This window comes from Plectrocnemia conspersa, unplaced genomic scaffold, assembly GCF_051122295.1.
Source record: "Plectrocnemia conspersa isolate PC_06_02 unplaced genomic scaffold, ASM5112229v1 ptg000005l, whole genome shotgun sequence".
Lineage (NCBI taxonomy): Eukaryota > Metazoa > Arthropoda > Insecta > Trichoptera > Polycentropodidae > Plectrocnemia > Plectrocnemia conspersa.
Window position 1 is genome coordinate 874196 of NW_028277169.1, and position 22559 is coordinate 896754.

The 22559-nt window shown below is 29.8% G+C and overlaps 1 protein-coding gene across 2 annotated transcripts in view; it reads left to right on the plus strand.

Moving 5' to 3' along the window:
• Eip78C (Ecdysone-induced protein 78C) overlaps positions 1 to 22402 on the plus strand; it is a 109204-nt gene extending 86802 nt beyond the window's left edge. For both annotated transcript variants that reach the window (XM_088185793.1, XM_088185792.1), the window contains 4 exons: positions 4769 to 5205; positions 6657 to 6770; positions 10013 to 10192; positions 21824 to 22402. In XM_088185793.1, coding sequence (XP_088041919.1) covers positions 4769 to 5205; positions 6657 to 6770; positions 10013 to 10192; positions 21824 to 22009 — 917 coding nt within the window. In that variant the 3' untranslated portion in view covers positions 22010 to 22402. The remainder of the gene's footprint in view (positions 1 to 4768; positions 5206 to 6656; positions 6771 to 10012; positions 10193 to 21823) is intronic.
• Positions 22403 to 22559: the final 157 nt, after the last annotated feature.

Sequence of the window (22559 nt, forward strand, 5' to 3'; positions counted from 1 at the left end):
GGAATAATTATGTTTGGTGATGAAGCAAAAAAGAAAATTATGAAAATTCCTCTTTCAAACGATAAAATAAAAAAAAAGAATTTTAAATATGTCGGACGATATTGAGAAAACAGTTAACGATAAACTTTCCAAGCGATATTTTGTTTTACAAGTCGACGAATCTACTGACATTAGCGGTAAGGAACAAATACTAAGATTCGTTCTTTTCAAAAATGAAAACAAAATAGTGAATCAATATCTATGCTGCAAAGAACTTACTGAGCATACGACAGGACAAGATGCTTTTGATCTTATTTCTTCATATTTAGAACAATTTAAAATATCATGGGAGTTATGTGTAGGAATTTGTACGGATGGTGCTCCTTCAATGATAGGCTCATTTAAAGGATTTGTAACCCTTGCAAAGACAAGAAAACCTAATATTATATCTACGCACTGTTTTTTACATAGAGAATCTTTAGTTTCGAAAACATTACCAGCCGCACTAAATCCTGTACTAGATCAAGGTGTAAATATGGTGAATTTTATAAAATCAAGACCTTTAAAAACACGCATTTTTAAAAAAACTTTGCATTTCTATGGAAGCTAAGTACAAGTGTTTGCTTTTTTACACTGAAGTCAGGAGGTTTTTGCCGATTCGTAGAACTTAAGAATGAATTGTTAATTTTTTTTTCGATATGAAGGTATGGATGATTTGGTAAAATGTCTTCAGAATAATGATAGGTATGCTAAAGTGGCATATTTAGCAAATATTTTTAATTATTTAAATAACGTTACCACAAACATTCAAGGAAAAAACGAAAAATTTTGACATCCATTGACAAATTGACAGGATTTCGGAAAAAAATAACTCTTTGGAAAAATTGAATATTAAAAAAAAAAGTAGATATGTTTCCTTCACTTAACGAAAACAATCCCGAGGGAGAAAATTATGACTGGATACGAAATCCATTTGCTACGATTGATACATCGTGTTATGGATTTTCATACGCCGAAGAAGAAGAATTAGTCTCATTGTCGACTGATCGTACTCTAAAAATGAAATTTTTCGAAATGACCATGAAGGACTTTTGGATTTCTGTCCAAGAGGAATATCCAGTTCTTTACATGAAGGCATTGAAAATTTTGTTAAAGTTGTCAACATCATATTTGTGTGAGCTTGGTTTCTCAACAGTAACTAATTTGAAAACTAAAAAACGAAAAAGACAGAGAAAAAAATTTAGACGTTGAATTGAGGGTAACTATATCAAATATTCGACCTAATATTTCTGATATCTGCAAAAGCCAACAAGCTCAGGTATCACATTAAGTAATTTTTGATTGATCATATAAATTCTATTATATTAAGCAGGGACGTCATTTTGGGTAAACGAAGGGGAGGAAATGCACCATTTATATTTGCCACCCAAAGAGCACCTTCAAATATTAATATAAATATTTTTAATAAAACGCGTATAAATATAAAATTGTTTCTAGGGCAAAATTAACTAACTTAATTTATTTTCATTATTAAACTTTTTTATATAATTTAACTTAAAAAAATATGTAAAAAAATTGTATGTAATTTTGTATGTAACTAGGTATTATTTTTTTTAAATATGTAATAAAAATGATGTCCACATATTTTTTGCGACCTCTTAATTTTGGTGCACCGCCACTTTTTCCCACGATGAAAAGTGCACCGTGACTTTGAAAAGGTTAAGAACCACTGTACTAGATCGATAAACCAGTGTTATAGTCGATGACTTATACCTGAAAGTACTGGGCTAGAATCCTATTTGAACTATCTGGAAGATAATTATAATTCCGATGGATCATTACAGATTAGATTATTTTAGATGTTCTCATGGATAAATATCGTAATGAATAATTAAAATATAATTTATTTAAGTCATGTATAGTGTAACATATTATTTGTTAATTGTAATAATAGTTAATACAATAATTAATAAAATAGATGTCTGGTGTAGCACTATTTATTTGGTAGTTTTTAATTGTGTTTAGACCACTGTACCGCATTAGGTTTTTGCTTGTTATGTTATTATTATTAATAATTAAATTTTCTATTGTATATTGCACTGCATAATAAAGTTGTCAGCGTATCAAATGTCATTTATTACTTCCTTGCTGATTATTATTTACTTCATTGCTTGAGGCATAAGTGCCTCATTGAATATTCGTTCAATACAAATTAAAGAGTATCGACAACAATACTCATTCTATTATTCATCCGATCTGAAAGTAGCTAATTTCGTAACATTACATATAAATTATGGTTTATTTTTGATACTAATAGAATTGAACAAGTATTGATTAAAACATTATATACAGAAACTAATTAATAAAATCAGACAGTATGATATTACTATTTTGAATACCGGTACTAAATGTAAATACTATTTCCTGTGAAGAGGACACTGGGAAAAAATTTTTTTGATAACATAACAAAATATACGAGTTAACCCTTTCTATGCAACAAATAAATATAAAAAATTTTCAACATATTTTCTGAAATCATATTTAATGCCAAATATTTTATTTGCGCATTGAAAATTATTAAAAATATTTACTCATAATATTTACTAGATAATTAATCGTGTTTTCTTTGCTGCTCAGTGTTGCCATATAGTGAATTTCTAAAAACTATCGATTATTAAGCGTTTATGTTAACACTTTTTATAACAATACTACGAATGAGAATTGAATAAAGCACATCTAAACCGAATTTTGACCAATAGGAGAGCGCAAAAAACAATTATCCCTTCTCAGAAGACAAAAATCCACGTCAAAAGCAATAAAATCGTGCCGTCGCCGTCGCAGCGGGAACGCTCGTTACCGAGCGTTCCCACTGCGACGGCGCCGACACGATTTTATTGCTTTTGACGTGAATTTTTGCCTTCTGAGAAGTGATAATTGATTTTTGCGCTCTCCTATTGATCAAAATTTGGTTTGTATATACTTTGATCAGCCCTTTTATATTAAAAGTGCATAGAAATATCGATTAAGATAGCTATCATATTTTTAAAACATAGTGTAATATTGAAATGCAGACAAATTATGGAGCAATGTGCGATTCACTTATTCTGTATTTATTCTTTTTCTTATTTTTTCCTGAAAAATGAGTTGGATTAGTTACTATTTTGAACTTGGCCTAATAAAAGTTCTAAAACTATATTAATTTTAGAGCTTTCGTTAGCTTAGGTTTGGGTTTGAACAGCATATGGACGTTTCGAAACTGGCAAATTGCGCTTCATAGACATTTTAGAGTTCAGTTAAATTTTATTTTCGCTAGTAAAATATATATCTTGCCTTGTTTCATCCACCATTTTGAAATTATTCCAAGCTTTGCAATATTCACTGTGGTCTACAAATTGAAGGAAATAGTTTTATTATTATCGCTTAAAATTTAATAAATAGAATAAAATTTATTCGGCGCAAAATAAATTGTTAAAGGAACAATTAAATTATTAAGGGTTCTAAATTATGCTTATTTGCAATTAATAGTAATTCACTAGTGGTATTAGAAATCATACATATTTAAATGTTTAGGGCAAAAGTTTAAACTTTTATCGGAATAATTCACAGAAAAAAAATATTATTATCAATTCAGACACGTAATAAAAGCAATTGTTTTACAGACTGAATGAAACTTGAATGGCATTCGAGTTTCATCAAATATTTTTCTACCCCGAAATAATTTTGACAATGACCACAAACAAAATGCAATATCCTGAAAGGTCTGAACGGGCGCCATGATGATGCACAATCCTTACCCTATCCATATTCCAACGCTTCCAGTCTTTTCAATTTTTTTTCACTACATTGCGAACTATTCGCTCAGTAGAACGATAAAATTACTATAATCTTCCTGTAAATTTTGGGACACAGTTCGTACAGAATTGTTATTTCTGTGGAACAATGTACCAAATTATCACTTTAAGCGGTGATTAAGCGATCTATATTGTCAATGTGTTGTTGCAAAGTAGCACGAAGAAGACGCGTGATGATTGACAGCTGTCTGATTTACAGTGAAACTCGAATTTTATCACCCTGTAATTGCTAATCGGAAGGAACAAAGTCTAGAGAATAAAGTGGATGAAATAAAACATTTCAACTATGTTTTTTATTGAGAGTTAATTTTTCCATTTAATAGTTATCATGTTGTAGAACTATTCGATTTAATTTGATTCGTGCAGGTTTTTTAATTTCTTGTGCAAAGATTTCTGCATCATTGTCTATTTTTGCTGGTCTTTCACATCCGAGACTATTTTTGATATCTTAATTTACCGTTCGATTTCTTTTTATATATCTAATGAATCATCTACCACTTCACAAATGTTTTTAGTGGTTGTCGTTTTTATAAAATGTGTTTTATTTTAATTTTTGAGTATCGTGCAACGCTCCATTTTTACTAACCCTAAAGTCTCAGTTGGCAAATTATTATTTTTTCAGGGTTGCCAACATTTACTGCACAAATGACGGTAAATTCAAATTTTGCGTTATTTTAAAACACTCTGATGAGTAAATTGTTAATTATAATATTACTGAAATCCAAAAATGAACGTATGTAAAATTGTAAATTAATTTTTCACTTCCTGTAAAGTTGACTATTTACGTATTTACGAATTACAACGTTATTTGCGTCGCACATTCAATTGTAGAATAACTTTATTTTTTTGTCTGTGTGACACACGTCAGCCGCCACAATTTTATTAAATAAAATGAGTCATTTATGCGTGTTTTATATTAATATGTCTTTTTTGCTTAGCGGTTAGATACGGACGAGTTCCAAAACGGTCCCGTGAGAAGAGCATGGAAGAAACGATGAACGGCGGCGCTGAACAATCCGTGTGCCCACCGATTACCACTGCATCAGGATCCGTAGTGGTCGACGAACCCACCGACATAGTCTCCGTCGTGGGCGCTGCTCACAAGTCGTACTGCACGTTCACCGAGGAGCTGACCAGGGGCCTGCAGCGTAGACCCCTACCGCCGCCTTCGCCCCTGTCTTCTCCTTCCGACGACGCATCTCCTTCGACGTCGTCGGCCACCTCGTCTGTGGCCCCATGTGACAACCAACGCATGTGGCTGTTCGAACAGCTAGCTCTGCGCATCACCGAGTACGTGCAGCGGGTGGTGGAGTTCGCCAAAAAAGTTCCTGGATTTCTCGAGCTCAGCCAGGATGATCAGCTGATTCTCATCAAGGTATTAAAATAAGCATCGAGGGGTTGGTTGTGGGATCAAGCGAGCGAAGGACTTTCGGTTTGTGTGGTGTATTAATTGATGACACAAATAAAACGTTTAATTATTATTAAGTATTAAAAGTCGGCCGGCGAGAAAATACTCCGTACGACAACTGATCGAAATTTAGGTAAAAGTTGATATTTAATAAATTTCTTATTTTCCTATTCCGCTTTCATTGTCAAAAAATCAACTTCTAATCATTCAAAAATTAAACGAGGAAAGTTTAGCACATTTTATGACTTTTGCTTGAGGTTAGATTGGCAAAATATGCACCTAAAGGCTGAACGAGGATAGAATTTTTATTTTATTGGAATAGTTGTTTATTAGAAATATATTATAAAATTTCATTAGTAATTTTCATAAATTTTCGAATGTGTCGGAAAATAAATTATATCAAATTAAAATTTATTTATATTTGCAATTACCAATACAACGCTATAAATAATCATTTAAGATGCATTTACAAACTAGTTTTTGTAAAAACTACATATTAAAATTAAGAAAAGGAACTGATTAAACATATTAAGAAATACATTTGCTGTTGCGTTTAAAATTTGGCATTTTACCCTAATATAAGGTAGCTTAGTAATAATATTTAAAATAAAAATAATAAGAGCATATTTAATATGCTATGCAATTCGTGAAAGAAATTAAAAAAAACTGATACATCAACAGCTAGTTGTTGTCATTTATATAGTAGTAGTTTTTGCTTGAATTAATAAATCATCCACAAAAAAAATTAATTGACTATAAATGATTGACTAATATTTTAAGAATTATATCATTTGGTATTTCAGACTATTTTCATTTAAACTTAAATTTTATATACTTAAAAATCATTTAATTGTTTTACTGGTATATTAGTTTCGCTGCAAAAGGCTGTAGTATTTTTATATAAAAAATAAAAATATATTTAAAAATTTACTAGACTAATTAAAACATATACTCTATTAATAAACTTTTCTATTGTCGTTTCTGTAATAGCAAACTCGGCGCAATAAATATGCAATAATAAAATTATACATTTATTAGAACGGACCCACCCCTAATGGTAATGCACATCAAGTGATATCCACGCAAATCGAAAGCCTATTAATAAATAAAGTTATTATGCCTATTAAGCTTGTGTAGTATATTAAATTATAAATAATAATAAATAAAAAACGACAATGTCTTATATCACAAATAGCAATTAGCGACCTTTGCTCGAAACAAATATGCGTTAATTATTGAATATAGATTAAAACAGATATTTCTGCTGCGATAAAAAGCATTACAGCGAGCGTTTAAATTTTTCTGTATTTTTTTTTCATGTTGCAGCATTTCTTATTAGTTTATTTTAAAACTGTACGTGTATAACATAGCATGTATATACTTTTCAAACATATTGCTTGTGTTGTGTGTTCTTTCAGATGGGCTTCTTCGAAATTTGGCTGGCTCACGCTGCCATGTTGGCCACCGATTCTATGGTTACGTTCAACGACGGTGTCTATGTCACTCGAAACCAGCTGGAGAATATGTACGATGTAAGTATATAATAGTTGCATGCAAATTTTTTATTTTATTTTAAGAATTAATAAAAACAATTTAAATAAATTTTTGGTTATAATGTTTAAAACCCCTGCATTCTGATAAAAAATAATGATAAATGGGTTAGAATGTGTAACGAAAAGTGGCACATTGTATCAACAGACAGTAACTGTTGGCGAATATATGACACATATGTTATATATTATATGTATGTTTAGTGTAAAACTTAATAAAATAAATAAATAAATGTTGTGCCGAAACTCTTGAACAATTGTTCAGGCAATTGTGTAGTGTAAAAGTGATGCAAAAATATTAATAAAAAAAAAGTGTGCGCTCATTTCAGCTTATTTATATTAATAGTATAATACGCTTTCGTTAACGACGAAGATAAGCGGCACGTAATGTGCTTTATCGTGAATTTATGGTCTGTTCCGTCAGCCAAAATTAAAAAATTGCCTGGCTAAGCATCCAATTTGACTGACAATTAGCGCTATAAGCTCTTATTTTCTAATCATTATGTAATAGTATCAACTGCTCCCATACAAACATAATGTTAATTATACTCTATTCGACTTAAGGTCACAAACTATTATATATAGATCTCCTGTAAGTATCCAGTAGATATCATTAATTAAATAAGCAAACATAGAACACAGAGTGCAACAGACGAAAAGTATCTACGGATGCGATCATAATGATTTGCTTATAAAGGGTCATTCAGGAGATATGTATATTCTCATGCTTCATTAGAAGGGGTGGATATTGTAGACGGAGTTTGATAATACAGCCGTTGGCCTATTTGGCCACAATTAATTAAGAGTATATAGGGTTCTTAACCAGTCAATCGCGATCAAGTAGTAAATCACAAGTAAAAATTTGATCAATTCCAATGCATGATTTTTACTATACTTTGAGGATTTTCACTTTAAAAATAGTTTATTTTGTTTAATAAATTTAGCCGCAAAATAAAATATTTCCATTAATTAATATTTTTTAGTTTATTTTTAATCCGGTGACCCCACTGAAAACCCTTTTCAAAGGTTTAAAACATCGGCTTAGAACTTATAATATAAGGAGTGTAAAAAAATATTTTTTACTCTTTTATATATAATGTAAAATATACGTACTTCATCTTTTCGCGAAACTAATCAGTCCCTCAAATTTTTGGTGTAAGCGTCGATAAATTAGCTGGATATTTTTCAACACAAATGTCTTTTTAAGCATTTCATTATTTTGTAACCCAAAAATTTCCATTTGTAGTAGATGTGGTACATCATTATTATCAATATTAATGGGTTTAAGAACATTTTCTTTTTAGGAAAATTCATATTGTAAATCAATTAATTTTTCTTTTGAAAAAAGTCTTTTGGGATTGGCAAATAAGATTGGCCAAAACAAGCGATTTATCAGTTTTTGCTTCAAAACAAGCGATGTATAAGTTCGATCGGACCCCTATACTAGCCATTTTGAGACTTGCAGAAGAGTTAACGCTCTTAATTGCTTGGTTATGAAGATTTAAAATTAAATTTTCAGTATCATATAAAACTACTGAGCACCCTTATACGTTCCGTGTGAAAAAAAAAAAATTATTTTACAAAATGGCGGCCAATGTACAAATTAAAAGTGTCATAACTTTGCAAAACGAAATCCTACTGAAAAACGTCTTTTGTATTTGCCAATCAATTACATATAAAGATGTAGAACTAAAAAAAAACGCTTCTTCAACAAACGTAGTTTAGATTGAAAAGCAATAATTTCGTAATAAATATTAACCAATAATTTATTTTCACACTGCAGCCTCAAATTAAAATTTTATAGATATGTTGTATTATATACAATAAATGCCAGTTTCATAATTCATTCTTTATCCGAAAGTTGCGGGACAGAATTTTTAAGCTCCGTCATGAAAATATCGATTTGTACACGTAAATAATTTTCTTTCGTTTTTATAACAGCACTACTACTTAACCACCAATCAGTTAAGTAGTAAATAACATCCTTGAACTCCGATTCATTTCTTGAAAAATTGTGCAATATTTTTTGAACGAAAACAGATTGCCGACCCCTGATTTAAAGCATAGATTCTCAAACTTAATTGACTTTCTACGATTAAATTTTTCATTGCCTTTGAATAACTAAACGTAGCAATGCCCATATTTTTTTTAATTTCACAAAATATTTATGTAGCTTATGCAATTTTAAAATTTTAAATGGTTAGAAAATAAAATAGCTTAGATTAAAACTTAATAAAATAAAATAAAAAATGTACTCTTTTACACAAGATTTTCAGCAATATTATTGATTAATATCAAAGAATACATTTTTGTATTAAAAGTTACATATAAAATTAAAAATTATATTTTTAATTCATATTTGCTACTTTTATTAAATATTTTCTACGTATATCATATATTTTTGCTACTTAAAAAATGATAAATGTTACTTATAAATGCTATTATTCATTTATAAACTGTGAATTATATATTGAAGATAAACTTTTATTTTTATTCGCACCCCTCGACTGAAAATATATATTACGTTCAATAAAATATGCAAATATACTTAAAGCACAGCAGTATATTTTGCTTCGAGTGTCAACAAATGTACTGCTGTTGGTGCACCACTCGATTGTAGAATTGCATAACATCTTGGAATGTAAATTTCGCTGAAATTTAACAGAACGTTCCTTATTTGATATTTACTTGAGAATTTTTCATGTATTTGATTTGTCAGAATCATTAATAACACTGATAGCATCTTCAAGATACGATTTATTGGTTTAATTAATCCTTCTTCACTATTTATTGTTCAACAAATAGTTCGTAAATGTCGGCGAATTCTAAATTTTCATATCCTTCTCCCAATGCTGTTGTTAAACTTAGAATATTATTATATTCTTCATTCATTGTTGAAATTATGATCATAGCACATCTAACTGAAACTCGCACAGTTAAACGTCACATACATACTATTGCAATATATATTTAAAAATTAACTTTTTCCTTAACCGCGTAAATAAAATATAAAATATTTTCTACGATCATTAATTATAATATTTCTTGTTTTTCTCTTATTTTTTGGTCATTGCAGTTTTATTAAAAAAATTAATTTAATTTATTTGCAAATTTATGTTAAATTTTTTCGTCCTTTAGAAGTTGTAGATCTAATTCGGTGTTATTAATTTTGGTAAAAATGTATACTAATACCACTGAATACTAATACTAAATTATCATTATAGACACCGTTTGCCGCTTCGTTGCTCACCTTCATGACGAACTTGAACTCCTTGTGTCTGACTGAGTCAGAGATCGGTTTGTTTTCGGCCGCTGTGCTGGTAACCCCTGAACGTCCGGGCGTCACAGATGTTCAAGCAGTACAATTCCATCAGGAGAAGATCGTCGAAGCTTTGAAACAACAGGTAAATACAATTTTTTCTTAAACATATACATGTAGGCGAAAAGGGGTAAAACACATTTTTAAATTTGAATTACTCTTTGAGTCATTTCCTATATTTTAAAATGTAAACCGTTCATATGAATATCAGAGAATATATATATATATATATATATATATATATATATATATATATATATATATATATATATATATATATATATATATATATATATATATATATATATATATATATATATATATATATATATATATATATATATATATATATATATATATATATATATATATATTTATTTATTGTATTTTTCTTTGCAACGCGACGAATATATATTGTATTAATTATAAACTAGTAATACAATTTACAATTGATATAAGGCATTATAAATGACAAAGATTAATTATATTCATACGTGAGATTAAGAAAATCTAAGAAAACCTTATCGATGATGATCAATTGGTATTGTATTTTTATAATAACCACTTATTCTGATCTCGCAGATACGATAAAGATTATCTATATGAGAATCGAACTCAGGTTTAAAGGTTATTTATAATATATATGGTGATCCGTTAATCAGGTTCAATAATTAAATTAATATTTATTTTAAGCAGCACTTGAGGCAATAATAACATATTGCATTGTTATATTCTGTTCTATGATATGCAACTGCATTTTTATTTTTTTTACAAAAAAACATATATTTTTGTATAAAATACGTGACTGTAAATAAATTATTTTATTTTTAAAAAATAATTTACAGATACATGTAAATTGGGCTACAGAAATTAAAAAAACTTGCACTCTTTGCTTTTTTGTAAAAGCATTTTCTAGAATTAGAGTTTTGATTTGTGATGGGTTGCTCATTATCGTATCTGCTAATTTTTGGCTGTTGTACTAACTTCTTGCGTTATTACTCTGGCCGCATTTCCAGAACTGCTACATGTGTATTCATGTCTTTCAGAAATGAATGATCCATGACTAACACTTGGCCAGATTCTACTCTTACAGCCTTTGTTCTTATTTTCACATTGTCAGAATTGAATCAACCTTTCTTTATTAATCTTGTCTTTAACATAAAGATATCCTTTCGAAGCATATTTTTGATTTATCCATTTAATAAGAATATAAACTAGGGTAACTCAAATTAGTTTTTTTCAACAAGTTTCGCGTAAATGTATAGAAATCATTTTTGGAGAGTTTATAGTAAATCATACACTTAGTTATCTTGAAAAAATGCAGCTAACATATTCTTTACTTGCTGATTCTATATATTTTATACATTTTTGCGCTATGCAATTTATTATATTAATATTATATTAACTTGGTTTACTGGATATTATACCACATTTTCAATACTAATGTCAGTAGTGGTTCACATGGCAACTAGTCACACTTTTTCACTTGAACTATTGCTCAAACGAACATGGTCACAAGACAATTAATCATACGATCATTGCTCACACGGTATTTTTTGATTTTAAAAAAAAATATATAATTAAAAAACTATCTTTAAGAAACTTATATTTCCTTATACCGTGTGGGTGATATTCCATGTGAGCAATATTTGTATGAGAGCAATTTTCGTGTGAGCAATAGTCAGTAATATGAAGCTTATTATTATATGTTCCCGACTTATATTTATTCATTATAAAATAATATTTATCATGTTAATACAAATTTATTTCAATATTTGGCTATACAGGCGGTCCTCGACTTTCGCACATAATTGGTGAAGTGAAAAAAATTGAAATTTTGTGTATTTTATAATATTTATTTATCAAGTGAATATAAAATGTTTAAGAGGCGTTTAAGATACATGTCTAAGTGGGGTTTGCGGGTGTTTCCTTTAAAAAGTTATCAAGAGTTAACTGTTTTCCACTATTCTTTTTCTTTTCTTCATATAGTATTTTATAACATGCAATGTCTTTATTGATCGCCCTACGCACTTGAGATATGCGTTCTCCGTTGGGATCACAATCTTCCATAATATTTAAAAATTTGTCAAGGTGCGTGAAGGCTTCATTCATATTTTTCATTGTTAAAGAGTTTTCCAAAATAAACCTGTCTCATCAACATTAAATATTTGGCTAGAGGAATATTCTCCATCTTCAATAATTTTGGATAATTAGGAAATAAGTTCTTTTGCAGCATCTTTATCCGCATCAGCCGATTCTCCAGTAAATTTAATATTATGAAAAGAATACCTCATTTTAAAATTGTAAAACCAACCGTTACTTGCTTAAAAAACCGTGATAAAATCTTTTTTTTAATCTATCCTTCCAATCTTTGTGCAAACTAAGAGCTTTTTCCGTTTCTCACTCATGTTTATAATTAAAAAAAAAATTAAATTAAAAAAAAAATTTTTTTTTTTAAATGTGCGAAATATTGAATTGTGCGAAAGTCGAACGTTCGAAAGTCGAGGGCCGCTTGTATACAATATTTTCAGTCTCTTATTTTCACGTGTTATAGTAGTGCATAATCGTTCGTCAGTACGTCGCTGTTCATTTTCTATAGTGGTTTCATTGGCACGTTCAACTTAAAAGTTGAAAGACAATAGGTAAAAATTGCACAGTTGTCCTTGAAATAGTAGCCAGAATGACATGTGCAAACGTCACGTCGTTTGTGAGGAGTTTTTGTGACATACAGACAGATACATGTATTTTCTGTTTTATAGTATATATGTATTATATTGTTTCATATAAAACGCTATATTTTTACATAAATATTAATAAAAATAAAATATTATTTATTTAAGGATATGTTCCTTTGCAAATGATTTAAAAATGAATGAATCCATTATTTATATATAAAAAAATAATTATCAATTGTAATGTCGTTAAAGGCTTTTATAATATCACTCTGATTATTGAACCTTGTATTTGTTTTATTAAAGTGTTTTAAAACATAATAATCATTAAGGGAAAAGTCAGTAATTATTGAATTATAAACAATGCAGGTCTTAAAAGTTGTATTAAAATGGATCGCATGAATTAATAATTATGTATTGAAAGCACAATATTCCTACTGCCTACAGATTTTTTTATTACAAATCTAATTATCATGAATTACCAAGTTTCTTCAATGCGCAATTGAAAAAAAAACATTCCACATAATTTTTTCCAGCTCTTCATAGCTATCAGTAGACACATCCTTGTGTTTATAAAGCTCGTTAAGCATAATACCTTTCAAGGCGTACCGAGTGTACAAAAACGGATATACACTGTCTAAATCTATAACTTTCATTTGAAACTCGCTTTCGACAATACATCAATAACTTTTACCAACTTACTTGGTACACACGCGAGCTCGTATCAACTCGAAACTAATAAAAACAACGGCCGCAAAAGCAGCCGCTTCCCTCTTTATGTCAATCCAGAGTTCAATCCGCTTCAGGAACAACTGGATCCTTTTGACGCAGACGAGAACTTCGCGTATACATAAACTATAACATAAATTGTTTCCAAATATCAATTTTAAACTAAATAACTTTGCCTTATATTAAAATAATCTCTTCTGATATACAGATTAGGATTAGTCCTTTCGGCACGCATTTTTTAAGATGTATTGCTTGTTTAAGTGGTTTAAGACTTTTAGACTACTAACCTCTCGGACGATGCGTGGTTCTTTTTCTACATCTTTAAGACAAAATGCTGCATTACCATATTATTAGTGTTAAGTTGCATTACAAATATTTGTATTAATTAGCCTTATATTATTGACTTTTTAATCGATCATTCATAAACTCTTGTACGTATAATTTAATGGTGGTTACGAATTATCACAATGTCAAAACGAGGTGCATGTATTTTAACACAAACATAAATCGCGAACGACCATAAATAAACCATAACCACGATTACTATAAACGGCTAAGTGGTTATCGTGACCTTGCAAATGCATTTTACTCTCTTTGGCACGGAACCTACGCAATGTGCTCATTATGTAATATTTTACCTGTTTTGCATTCGACGGCATGAATACTAACCAATAAGTATATGTAATATTGCTAAAACATATGCGTTTACTATCTCAATAAAAATTAGTTCTGTTGATCTTCAGCCTGAAATTTAATGCTTAAACAGTATAATTCATAGCAACTAGTATAACTGATCAATATTTTAATATATGAGTGTGATTTAATGAACACATTAAATTAGGCACTTTTTATGATGCCCTAGTCGGCATACTAGAAGCTGGCTCCATGAGTCATTGCAATGAATTGCAAATAAAAAAAAGTAAAGCATGAATTCCTTCAGTATTTATACTTTAAAAATACAGGTAATATCTATTCCTGTATCCCAGTGATTTTTAAATTGGGAGCGCTGTGATATTTATGTTTATTTTCTCGCATAAATATTTATGTAATTAAACACATTTGGAAATTGCTTAGAAGCAAAATAAATTCACCTTATGTTACAGTTTTTCGATGCTTTCCAATTAACTAACTTTGTGAGATGCAAGATATGACTATGAATTTTGTGAAAGATATGCACTCATTATTTTTTTTGTGAAGAAAGTTCAATCTTAAATTTTTCAACTACTTTTTGGCGAAAGTTCGTAGTGTGCCATTTTTTTTCAACTTCATCTTCATGAATTTTATTATACCGTTCCATAGTATATGATTTTATTTGATTAGTTACAATTTTACGAATCACACAGACGGCAACACCAGAATCTTGCACATTCTCATTTTGCACAATCAAATACTTTTCTTCTTTCATTCTTTGTGAAATTTTCAATTCTCTTCCCGAAAAGTACGACTTCGTTTAGCTGGTATTTTTAAAGTCTTCGCACCACTTTTTGTACTTTGTAATTTGAGGAAAATCAGCTATATTTAATTCATTTTATAATCTGGAGGCCGCTCATGAGAAACAGTTTTTACATATTTCGAAGCAATGACATGTTTTAAGTCAATCCGTAATTTTACATTTTATTTTTGTAGCGAAAATCTCGACATGGTATAATTGAAAACACTGATCATGAATAGCTATCCCTGTGATTGTCCATGATTAGCACAAATTTACAACTTAGTGAAAACTTTGCTTTAAAATTGGACATCGATACATACAGTGCGCTGCCGCAAAAACTTTAACAAACTCTTCGCAGCTTTTCCAATTTATGTAGTTGCCGTGCATTTTAATTATTTATTCTGGCACACTGAAGTGTACCTTAAGTCGAAAATTTGGACTTTATTAACGAGAGAGGCATAAATTTAGACCATTTTGTAATACAATAACTTTTACCCTTTTCGAACTAATGTACAATGAAACAACATGTCAAACTAAATTTCAATTCGAAGGAAATTTCTCTTCATTAGATAGCTCTTAACCGTAATTAAAAACTAGCAACTCGTTACGGGATAAGCAGCGAATTTTGAACTGAATAGTTGCAACTAGCAAGTTTGTGTACAATATTGAGAGTGAAGGCTTTGTGCGTTCTGTGCTAGTTTACATTTACTTTCGATATGTTTCAAACTTGCGGTTCAGGTAGCGATGTTGTACAGGTAAAGTCACGCTACATCGCCTCTAGTAAGATCGATAAGCAATATGCTGTTATATCAAAGTTTTCAACTATTTATGCAAACATTACTGGTTTCGATGCCGGTATGGATTTTTTTGCATGGTATTGTATTAAACGTAAGTATAATGCGATATCAGCTGCGCTAGGAGAACGCTCCTAAATATTTAAATTCTTCAATTTTCTTGAAATTATCTATATACTGCTTTAGAATTCTCATAATAACCATGTGTGTCATTGGAAAACATCACAAAAGTAGTTTTATTTGTTGTCAATAAAATATATCTTTACTTCTGAATTTATTCAGAAAATAATTACTTTAGAAATACATAAATTAACACTATTCATAATGCTTTAAAGCAGCATTTCCCAACCTTTTTTGGCTCGCGTACCACTTGGTAGTAGTCCAGTCAAATAAGGCGAAATAAAGGCTAAACCTCGGAATGAAAGATACCAAACTGAAATTTTGCACAGACCTTCGTTTTGATGTTCTAAGGACAGGGTGAAAAGTCTCATAAAATATCGTGTCTGCTAATCAAGATATCATAGGTCAAAGGTCACAAAACTTGTAAAGCATAAAATTATCTACAAGTTTAATTATTATATTTGTTTTGTATCAATAACCGTTTTTGAGATATAGCGCGAAGAGTGGGAGGCGTACATCCGTTTATAGAATCCAGCGAGTATTTCTACCTGCTTAACTTGGTATAAGCTTTGAAAAAGTAAACAATCGTGAAAAAAGTGGTCTCGGCAAGTCGTTTGAACCATAATTTTATTACTTTCTTTATTGTATTATTAGGAATTAAAAATTAAATATTGCTCGACAAGAAATTTGTGCGAAAAAATTGAAAGAGTTGAGAGATGTCCTTACGGAGTATGTACCAGATGATAAGATCATTTCCAAATTAAGAGAAAAATATTTAACTGATATTATAATTATAACGAAGATTGGATCATTCCCTATTTTTTCTTTTTGCGATGCTCAAGCTTAAGTTTTATCCATAGCTTGGTATGAAAATAAAAAATGCACTTCGGAAGAAGAACACTTGCGCGTAGTGGAAGCTGCTGCGGCGATTATTAGAGAAGATATTCGATCTTCTGTTGTTGAGACCAAGTCCTATCCGCCCCCGAGTAAAATATTAATGAAGAAATTCCGAAAACTTTATTACATTTTCTGCAACAAGTTATTATAAAGAACAGAAAAGGAAAGACGGGGCATTTTAAAACTAAATACACGGCTATAAGTCATGCTATAATGACTTCCATACGAAAACGGTCCTTTTCTTCGCAGTTATTAATAGGCCTATCTGTATTTCTTCATAGAAAAAATACAGATAGGCCAAACATCCAAAAAGACTTTTGGATGTTTTGTCAAGTTTAGGTTTTTTCGCTTCATATAGTGATACTGTAAAATGTTAAATTTCAGCTGTTTATCACCCACAGCCTCGTAATCAACCATCATAGTCAAGTGCCTTAGTACAGTATGCAGCAGATAATGCAGAAAAATATTTATACTCTTGATGGCTATAATACTGTTCATATAATGGGAATGATAAAAATAATAACTCCAAAATCTGAAGTTATATCTGATGACCGCATAAAGAAATTTACAACAAAACCAAGTGCAAAGGAGTTAGCAGCACTATCACATATACCCCTTCTAGTGTATGAAAATCATGTCGTACCCGGATTGAGCAAGAGATTCAAGTTCAAAATTTTAATGATGTAGAAGAACTAACCTAAAATATATATTTAATGTAGTTGATTTGTTGTGGAAGTACGGAAAGTGGAAAAATATCTCACCGTTGCCAGGGTGGAATGGATTTATTGAACAAAAAACAATGAGAACTTTGTAACTTCTCGGATTCTGTTTCTTACTTTTATTCATCATCCTGTGAGTAATATGGACACAATTTACACTACATTACAGTGTGCTATAAATACTGCCAAGAAACATGAACAAAGAACATGCTTAATAACTTTTGATCAGCCGTTGTACATAAAAGCACGTGAAATCGTAGCAGCTTCAGATGCTAGCTCAGACTTGTCCATAGTAGTTGTGAAACTAGGAGGCTTTCATATGCTTATGTCTTTTATTGGATGCATAGGGTATATAATGAATGGAAGCGGAATCAAGGAAGCTCTCAGTACAATTTATGCATCGAATTCTGTCGACAAAATGTTGGATGATCCCGCTTTTGCAAGAAGTATCAGAGGCCATACGTATTATTTTTTGCATTATCGATGATGATTTTTGAAGATATGGAGATTGAAAGTTATAATGCTTTAGATGGGTTCATTCAGCAGATAACAATTTGCGATGTTTTCTACGAAAGTGTGGAAGAATGTACAGGTAACTCTGGCGCCGTAGTTTACGCGCTAGATGCGCGCTTCCCACTCCCCGCGCTATATCTCGAAAACCATTAACCATACGAAGAAATAATTTAAAACAAACTTGTAGAAAATTTTATTTTCTATAAGTTTTGTTAAACATTTAATGACATGCGACGCAAAAGAGGCGAGATATTTGCAAAAAAACGATTTTTATGACCTTTGACCTTTAATATCTTGATTAGCAGACACGATATCTTTTGAGACTTTTCACCATATATTTAGAATGTCAAAACAAAGGTCTGTGCAAAATTTCAGCTTGTTATCTTTCATTCCGAGGTTAAACCCTTATTTGACTGGACTATAGTACATCACGCTTAATTGTACCACTTCGTAAAAATGATTGTATTTCGAGAAATTTGTTATTCTATTTGCGTTATAAATTTTATAAGGTGACTATATTTCCCAGAACTCAATTTATTTAATTTAAAAAAAAAAAAAAGCTTTTATTTTTTCTGATAACAATGAGACATTTGAACTTTACATATCACAATGTTTTTTTTTTAAATAAAAGGTGCCGAAGCTCATTTTTTGTCAAAATTCAAAACCAGGACATTTAAGGAAGTATTTTTTTTAACAACTAATTTTTATTAATAAAAAATTACATAGAATTAAATTAATTGTATTAAAAACATGCAATGCACCGCAGGCAATTTTTTCCAAAAATTACCGATTTTAATAGAAAATATTTGTATATAAAATTAATTAAACACGGTAAATGTAAAAAAAAAATTGATGAAAACGAGACAGTTTACACTTTTATTTTTCAAATTTGCAGTAGCGCCGCAGACCAAATTTTTGTTTTAAATTAATTAATATTAATAAAATTCAAGTATATAAAAATATTTTGATTACCGAAATTTTCTATTTATTATCAAAAATAATAGTTCTGCAAGTGTTGCTTAAAATTATAATACATTGTTATCAAGTTATAAGTTTAATTTTTAAACAAATTTTACGAAAATATAAGCACAATAATATAAGTAAAATAAATTTAATGAGATCCTTGTGCTTGTTTCGAAAAACATAATTTTTTGAAATTTGCTTCAAAAGATGTGAGATATACTCTTAAATCTACACCTGCGTCCACTTTGCTTCGATACTTATTTTTTTAAAAGACATATGAAGAAAAATCTCTTTCTACTAATTCCGTACTAGTGAACGGTTTTAAGAATTTGAGAGCTTTTTCAGAAAGTTCTTCATATTCTTTATCGATGTTTAACTAAAAATTAATAAGATTGTTTCGTTCGAACTTTACTTGTATAGTTTTGTTACTTGATAAGTATGTTAAATCTTCTTTATCTTTTATTGATAACGATGAAGCTTTTTCTAAATTTTCTGCATAGATGGGGTTTGAAATCCAATTATTATCTTTGTTTTCGGGTTTTGGAAAATACTCCATGAAAGACGATTTTAATCATGTTAAATAAACTATTATATGTTCTCGTAAATCTTGAGACAAGCTAACCTTATTTTCAACCAAAAAAGTATGTAGTTTCGAATACTTCCGGTTGATTGTTTTCGATACACTGTTTCTAAAAATCTAATTTCTTAATCATACTTTCAATTTTATCATTAACATTAAAGATCATCATCGATCTTTTATGAAAAATTACATTTAGGAAAAATACAATAGTTTAAGTTATATTTTAATGACTGATTTTTTTTTACTTTTTATGTCCGCCATTACTGATTATTTTTCGCGTACCACCAACTATCGCGTACCACAGGTTGGGAACCGCTGCTTTAAAGGATATTTAAAAGTCCAATAATAATTCGGATATATGAGTAATTTATAGGATTTCGGCAGTTACAAAGTGTATTTTTTTTCATTGTTTTATTTCTCGGCTATTAATTGTAATACATATCCAATGACAAAACTGGGCACTAACCATATTTAAAACAAATACGTAGCTATGTATATTATATTTTTTCTCTACGTATACGTTTACCGTGTGAGAGTATCGAATATAAGGTACTCTTTTATATGCAAAAATTAATATCGTGACTATTCCGCAACAACTAATCTGACAGTATGCTACTAATAAGCTAAATATATTTTTTATTATATGGTTGTATTGTGATCATTGATATTCATAAGCTATATTTTTTATCTAAATATGTTGAATGAAGACAGTGCCTAATGAGATCTACAATATATTTAGGAGGTTATTCTTTCTTTTCCACTATCGCGCCTTTCGCAACGTTTCGACCATCAATGTTGGGGTCATCATCTAGGGCGTTATGTTGACCTTATCTCAGCCGCCGCAGACTTATGTTTTTTATTTGATCATAAAGTTATACATACATACATATATAAGTTTAGCAATTTATACATTTTTTAGCGACATGATCTAATACATGTTTTACTCGCGCTTTCAACCACAACATTACAATAGTTAACACCACATTCTCATCGTGCAATTCAAAGCATAATACATATTACATTTTATTATTGCAATGGAACGTCGGCGTCTTCTTTGAACCTACTAGAACAATAATGCAATAATAAATATCGATTGAGTTTTAAAGGATACACAATTTAGCTTTTATTATGTGTACAGGATATTGCGTTTTTTAACAGCTTCCTGAGATGTGATTTGGCACATTTTAATCAAGATCAATATTATATATGAATTTCTACACAGAGTTATGTATTGTATTATTCTCTTTATATTAAATTACATACTTATATACATGAATACTTTAATATAAAACTAATACAATTCAATTTAAATTTATTTGTTTATTAAAATCCATTTTTTATTACAACTTTATCTGTAGAATAATCATAAAACAACATGCACTAATGCAGAGGTCCTCAAACTGCTAATCTAGCACGTGAAAAATCTGTCCAGATATCAGTAAAAAAAAACTTTACTTGAAAAAAGGCAATTTTTTCGTAAAATTTACATTAATGAAATACAAAGAAAATCTTTTAAAACCTGAAAAAATCCAAACACGTGCAATTTATTTTCCAATATTTTAGTCAACGTGCTTTCTTTATATGAAACAAAGATCTTTGTTCACAATAAGGGATTACAATACCGGTATTACCAAGAAAAAAATAATCAATACCGGTATTACTGGAATTGAATTTTTATTTATTAATTGCTTATAAAAAAGACCGAAAAAATAATGTTCATGTGAAAAATCAAGATTTTTTCGATACTACCGGTATTTGATTTAGTAATACCGGTTGTGTCAAAAGTCGATTTTTGTTTCCTAATACCGTTATTATCGATATCTCTACTCATAACATTGATAAATGTAAGACAAGGATAGATAGAAAAATAGACAATATCCGAAATCTTTCTCGAAACATTATCGTCCAATGGAGTACATAGTATTTATCTGTCAAAAACCAGCGCTCATCTTCACCCAAAATCAAAATTGCCTCTCTTTGATCGTCCGAACGAACACATCTGTAGCTGACAGTTAACAAATACTTTAAAAAGTTCATTAAAAAAATGAATTTTATATTTTAGATTAAAAAAGTTCATATATATATAATATTAAAGAATAGAGAAGTAGATAGTGATTGTCGTATTTAATAGTAGAGTCGCGATTGCGTCTTATAATCATGACCGTTGCGGCAAGGACGTCAACGCTCTTCTCACGCTATTCATTCAGTTTCTAAGGATGTTTTTAGTTATAGCTACGAGGAGCTGAAACTTTATTTGAGTATTATTTATTTATGCATAATCTAATTTGCGTTTTCAGATATCCAGACGTCAGACGGTGGGTGAGGTTGTCAACATTGAGATTCTGCTGAGTGATCTTCGTGCCATCGGCGTGCAGCATTCCCATCTGCTAGAGTGGTTTAGGACCAATTGGATGCATCTCAAACTTCCGCCGCTATTTGCCGAGATTTTCGACATACCTAAGTGTGATGAAGACCTACAATAAACTTCAAACACCCCTACACACATACACATTCAAAACACAAAACTTCTGACTAATATCGAATCGTCATTAGTGACTTAGATCTATTCATGCAGGGTGCTTTGCCAATATTTCGTCTTATTATTATTAATACATACAATATACATATTATATATTTGTAGAGTAAACGTGTTCGATATTTAGGTGTTTAATGATCGATGTTCAATTCGTTGTAGTCAAAGGGTTAATTATACTATGGCCGAAACGGCCGTTAACTCTGATTAGACATATCGTAAAGGTATTGCATTTATATTATTATTAAATTATATTCATATATAATATGTATTGTGTATTTATTCGGCGGATTCTATGGAGAAAGATTATTATTTAATAAAACATTACATTAGATAAAAAAAACACAGATTCTCTTCAGTTTTTCCTAAATTAATTGACGACATCTCATTGCGTAGTTCCTATATTATTAGCATTTTCTATTTTAAAACTGTTGATATTTAATAATTGAATCGCTATATGTGAAAATAGCAAAATTTAAATTGTATCGCCTTTGAAGTGT